Source organism: Primulina huaijiensis, chromosome 15, assembly GCF_012295235.1.
Source record: "Primulina huaijiensis isolate GDHJ02 chromosome 15, ASM1229523v2, whole genome shotgun sequence".
Lineage (NCBI taxonomy): Eukaryota > Viridiplantae > Streptophyta > Magnoliopsida > Lamiales > Gesneriaceae > Primulina > Primulina huaijiensis.
The window spans coordinates 14,521,331-14,527,939 of NC_133320.1; the positions used below are offsets into that span (position 1 = coordinate 14,521,331).

The window sequence follows — 6,609 nt, forward strand, 5'->3', positions numbered from 1 at the left end:
TTTTAATACGAATATTTATAATAAATACAAATAAAAAAAATCAAAAAAAAAAAAGAAAAATAAACACTCCTCTGCGTCCACTACAAGAATAAATGCTTATGGTGACATTCATAAATGTCATCATATTCAATATTTAGTGACATTTAAGTTTTAGTGACACCTCCAACAAATGTCCTCTATTCCAATGTCGTCTTAAACTTGCTGACATTTTTTAATGTCATTATAAGATGTTAATGACAACTTCATAAGTGTTACTAATTATTCATATAATGACAATTTTAAATGTCAGGAAAACTCATGTTTTAAATACATTTATACATGCTTTGTTATTATAGTAATAATGACAAATTTATATGTCAGTTAAAATCATTTATAATAACAACTAAAAGTGTCATGTATGTTAATAGTGACAATAACAAATGTGGGAATATTTGGGTTGGATAAATATTGGAGGAGGAAATATAAATAAAATAAATGTGGGAATAAAAAAATATATTAGATTAGTTATCCTGACATTTTTAATTGATCTCATTTTTTATATGGAAGGAAACAATTATTTTCCCTCTTCCAATATTTATTCAACCCAAATATTCTCGCATTTATTTATAGTGACAAATTTTAGTTTTTTAATTATTTTTTACGATGTGGGAAACTCCATATAAAATATGACATCAATTAAAAATGTCAGGATAACTAATCTAATATGTTTTTTTATTCTACACATTATTAATTTTTTACAAGTGTCATTATTAAGTATTTGTAACAACATTTAATTAAAAGTGTCTACAAAAAAGTGTCATAATCATTTATTGTTGTAGTGGCCAGAGGCACTCGAGTGGGGCTGCGCTACGTTGGGGGAAGAAAAGTGCAGCGTTGGAGATGGTCTAAGCCGTTAAACTTCAATCTAGAACTCTATTTAATTGTAGATTTTGCAGCAAAATGACGTCAGTTTTTGTAAGTTAATTTAGGTATTTAACTAATCAATTATGTATTATAGTAAATTAAATAGTATTCATAAATAAATTATTAAACATGTTATGCTAAATTAAATTTCCGTCTAGATACCGGTTTATTTTATTTGAATCAATACATTCATCCCAACGTAATTAGCCATGTTTAAGTGAAAACAATGTTATCTTATTTTTACAACATTGTGATTATGGTGAAACATTTTAAACACATATTAAATAAATTAAATTAATCAAACAATTTTAAAAGAATGAAGATGATGATGACACGCAGTATACGTATACAATGCCGCACTAAAAATGGCACGTATGCCTTGTGTATCTAATCATGCAGGAGAGTTTGTGAAAAAATTGAAGAATATTCAAAAGCTGATTAAGTTTTCAGAAAATGAAAATGAATTCATAAAACTGAAAGATTTTTTTTTAATACTCCCTGTTAAATTAGTACTCAACGACCCAAATTATGGTATGAGTTTTATTGACTATTGTGTCAAAACTATTTTAAACATTTTACGATTATATCCAATTATGACATTTATTTTATTTATATATAAATGCAAGTTGTATATATAAAATCCTTAAACATACAATAATACAATGAGGTCTACGAGTCATGTCTATAATGAAATTCATTAACATGTATTGTATATTCGAAACTAGTTCTTAGTCAAGTTAGTTGCCTAAAATAAAGATAATGGTTGCTCGAGCTCGCTTCGAAGTTCTAAAATTTTAAAATTTTTGGTTCGAATTCGTTTCAAATTAAAACTTGAGTTCGAGTTCGGATCGAAAGATTCGAGAACATGTTCGCAAACTTTTTGAATTATTGCTCGAAAATAAGTATTCGAAAAATTCAAAATGTATTTATTTAATATATAATTAAATTATATTAATAAAATATTAAAGCTCGCAAGTGGCTTGCGAACTACCGAACAAAAAAATTTGCGCTCGCGTTCGGTTCGAAAAAAATTCGAACATGTTTGAGTTCGGGTCGAATTCGATAAGCTCGAATATGAATCAAATATTTTTTCGAGCCGACTCGAAAAACTCGCAAACCTATTCGATTCGTTTATACCATTATATGTGATTATAATGAAATATTTTAAAAACATATAAATTTAATTAAAATAATCAAACAAATTAAAAAGAACAAAGATGATGACACGCGGTATGCAATGCCGCACCAAAAATGGCATATATTACTATTCATCGAGAGCCTTGTGTATCTAATGATGAGGGTAGTTTGTAAAAAAATTGAAGAATATTCAAAAGCTAATTAAGTTTTTCATAAATTAAATGAATTCATAAAACTTAAATATTGAGGCTCAGGTGGTCTCAACCCTTCTCCTCTCCCTAGGTAGGATTGAGTCCTCCCGATGTAATAAAAAAAATTGTAAGATTGATATTTTTTATGTCGTGGGAACTTTCAGTCGTTATTCTTTGATGCATATTAAGTAAATTTGAAACTAATGTAATGATATGAAAACCACGTTAATAAGAAAAGAGAAAGTTGGTGAAAAATCATCAATTAAAATATTTCTTTGGGTTCACTCCCTACCCACAAAATTGTGGTACTATGTCATACAAAATGTGGTACACTTCATGTGAAAATGTGGTACACTTCATGTGGAAATGTTGTACTAAAAAAGTACCCAGTGACTGAACACAAAAAAATCGACGACTGATGACTGAAGTCCAATTTTCCTATAAGAAAAACCGATGATTAATATTTACTTTGGGGGCATATGTCATGTCTTTGGGATTTGTAATAGTAAATGCACATGATATTAAATGGAACATGTGATGTAAATTGTCCAAAATAATAGACCTTGCAACTGTTCAAAACTAAGCCAAAAGCCACCTTTTATTTTCATGTTGTTTTCATTGCAATTAAGATGGGCATTACCATTATGGGAACCAACATTTTAATGAATAAGTTGACACGTGATGCTCCACATCAACAAAGATAAATGGAGCGTCAAAGAAAATCACTCCATTCAACAAATTCTCGAAATATTATTATCATCGATTTATCTAGAGCAACAGTTAATCTTGTTGTTCTGTTCAAATGTATACGTGACACGATAATTGAAACGTAACTTTTAATATGTTGTTCATAGAACAAAATGATGCAAGAATACATAAAAAGGATACAAAATGTTACAAATGATACATAAGAAATGGTAAAAATTAAGTCCTCTAATCTTAATGAGTATACAAGTGGAACGATAGTGATCATCATTAGATTAAGTCCAAGCTGTACCCATCGTGCTTAAACGTGGGTCAAGGAATATAATAACATGTGTAACACTTACTATATCGTAAAAATTTATTTAAATTTACTGATTATAGATTTATCTCAAAACCTACTGGAGAACCAAAATTAATTAAAGTTGTGTTTAGATTTATGGATTTCAAATCCATAGATTCCAAATATACTGCAAGTATTTTTGTAGTTTAGAGAAAGAAGACTATAAAATTCAAATCCACATCTTTCATATTTATATAATGTTTCATATTAGTTATGATGGGTTTCAAGTTTGCTCAATAATGGATGTATTTGAAATTCAGTCAACTTTGTGTTATAATTGTTTCAATAAGTAAGATATTATTTATGATTTCATCGATGATTTCATTGTTGACAATAAAATATAATCAAAATCCATATATTTTAAATATATTGATTCAAATGCAACCTAAAGAAAATCAGAATGGCCAAAGCGCACTTATTTTCATGAGGATAAATAATTAAAGAGAGAATCAAGCTGTAAACTTGGACATTAGTGGTGTAGTCTCGTCGACAAAATATGAGAGATCGATTCTCAAGGGTAAAGGGTTGAATTTTTTTTTTAGTAAATAAATATTTACTTTATCAATTTCCATTGATTTTGTTGCATAATTAACATGTAATGGGAATATAATATTTCGACCACTTGAAAATTTTCAAAATTTAATAATATTTACTTGCTTATACATGCATGACATATGAGAAATATAACAAAATAAAAATATTTATTTTATTTTACATAAAGAAAACATGAGTAAAGTGTAATAATGTTTTTTTCATTATTATCACATTTAGCTATGATAAAATGTAGAATATAATATAAATTTTCTTTTTTAATTCTTGGTATAAGTGGAATTAAAATATCCTTTACTAAAAAAAGAAATAAAATAAACTAACATAGATAATTCCCAAATTTTATTCCTTGCTTGCTAGTCTCTCGCAAAAAAAGTAGGAGTAAAAAAAAAAAAAAAAAAAAGGAAAAAAAAAAAAAAAAAAACAAATGGGATAGAATGAGAAAAACAAGGAAAAGAAAACCAAAGGGTATTAAAGTAAAATTAATCGTCTAACTTTTTTTTTTAGACCAAAAGAAAGACAATCAACTTACTTTACCCGATGAGTTGGCGTCGACCCAAGTGGGATTGTCTCTCGTTTATTTAATAAACGAAAATATTAATATTTTTTTAATTATTATTTTTTACACATATTAGTTATTCAGCGATTACTTTTATGTATGATTAAGTTTAAAAATCAAATTGATTTGAAAGTGTGATGTTTGAATCAATGTAAACGGCTAAGGTTAAATGAATTCATGCATTCATTTTAATTAATAAAAAATAAAAAAGTTTTTATTTATTTTTAAGCACAAATTATTCATTTAATATGTAAGTAAATATTTGTTTAATTCCTCTTTTGCCCCTACTCTCACTCATCAAAAGCCCATCCTTCTCACCCTCACTTTCATCAAACACGCATACGGTCTTCTTCTACAAAAGAAGCCCTTTCCCTTTTTCTCTCTACCGTTACTCTGTTTTTTGTCCATTTTAATTTCCTAAAATTTGTTCAACAAAAACCGGGAGGTTGAATTCATACATTCATGGAGTATTTCGTTGGAAATTATGCACAATTTTCTTCTTTAGAAAATGGAAATTTGAACAATAATGGTGCTCATTTCATGGTGGATGATTTGCTGGATTTTTCCAAGGAGGATGAAACTATGACCGACTCGTTTCTCGACAACTTGGGCGGGAATTCCGGCTACTCATCCACCGTCACGGCGGTTGACAGCTGTAATTCATCGGTTTCGGCCGGCGAAGGCCAGTTTAACGGTAATGTCAGCTGCCGTAGCTTCAACGAATCGCATTTTTTCAGCAACGAACTCTGTGTTCCGGTAATTGTTATTTTATTTCTGCGAGAATTTTCCGTTAATATTTTCCTGTATTTTACGATTTTCTGCATGGAGAATGTGTTCTGTGTGTATCACGCGTGCGTTTTTGACAGTTTTTTGTGCATTCCGACATTGATTTTTCCTGATACCAAGTGTGAAATTTCAAAAAGATATAGCCGCGATTACAGTAATGATGAATTTCTTTTCACACAATTACAAATTCATGTTTAACTAATTTTTTTTAATTTTTTCCGCTCTACAGTATGATGATTTAGCTGAGCTAGAATGGCTGTCGAATTTCGTGGAAGAATCCTTCTCGACCGAGGACCTACATTTCATCCCCACAAACACAACAGCACCCGCCGCAAATAGCGCCGCTACCGACACTTCTTCTTCCGTCACCACCACCCACTCGCCACCAGTTTTCTCCACCGATGTCTCAGTCCCAGGCAAAGCCAGAAGCAAACGCTCACGCGCCGCACCCTGCGATTGGTCTTCTCGCCTCCTCCTCGTTTCCCCTTCCCCAAACCTCAAAACGACACCGTCAATCAAAAAACAGCCCGAAGAAACTCAGGGCCGGAGATGCCTTCACTGTGCTTCGGATAAGACCCCACAATGGAGAACTGGCCCGATGGGCCCGAAAACCCTGTGCAACGCCTGTGGGGTCCGCTTCAAATCGGGTCGACTCGTACCCGAGTACCGACCCGCCTCGAGTCCGACTTTTATCACGACGAGGCATTCGAATTCACATCGGAAGGTGATGGAGCTCCGAAGGCAAAAGGATCTCCAAAGACAGCAGCAGCAACAGAACCAGAATTTGCTTAGTCAAGTCTCCATTTTCAACGGCTGCGATGAGTTCTTCATTCACCATCGTGACAGTATCAACGGTCGTGATTACAGGCACATGATATAGTGTGTGCAAGCACGTATTAGTCAAGTCTCCCTAATTTTGCCAAGGAAAAAAAAAACTATCCTAATTCATAACCCAAAATTTTGTTCCCCTAATTTACCATTAGATATTTGAATTTTGAAGTAGAAGTGGAGGGAGAAGATGGTCAATTCAATTGTAGAAGTTATAATGCATTTTATTCCTAGCTTTTGCAATCAATTCATTAGTTTTTTTTTTATTTAATTTTTTATGTATATCATGATAAAAGAAAGTTGAAATATAACATTATCGATTATGATAAATCAAAAAACATACTCCATAACCCAAGAACTAAAGGTTGTCTCTAATTCGAATAATTATTTTAATTAAAAGTTCAAATTTAAATAGATCTTAGTTGGAAAAAGTATGGGGTTCCTTCTCTTTTGTGTGTGTGTGTTTTGGCTAGTTGACAAAGTAAAATTGAAAAATATTTTAGGAGGGTGGAGAAAAGAAAATGAGGATGAAGAAAATATGAAGCTGGAAAGTTGTTGCTTACAACCATGGGAATGGGTGCAGAGCTTTTATCAAGGACCAATGGGCCATG

General features: G+C 31.2%; 1 protein-coding gene across 1 annotated transcript; it reads left to right on the forward strand.

Moving 5' to 3' along the window:
* Positions 1-4,720: 4,720 nt before the first annotated feature.
* Positions 4,721-6,262, forward strand: LOC140958590 (GATA transcription factor 9-like). The gene is made up of 2 exons (XM_073416094.1): positions 4,721-5,140; positions 5,400-6,262. The coding sequence occupies exons 1-2, from the start codon at positions 4,847-4,849 to the stop codon at positions 6,048-6,050; spliced, it is 945 nt and encodes a 314-aa protein (XP_073272195.1). The 5' UTR covers positions 4,721-4,846; the 3' UTR covers positions 6,051-6,262.
* Positions 6,263-6,609: the final 347 nt, after the last annotated feature.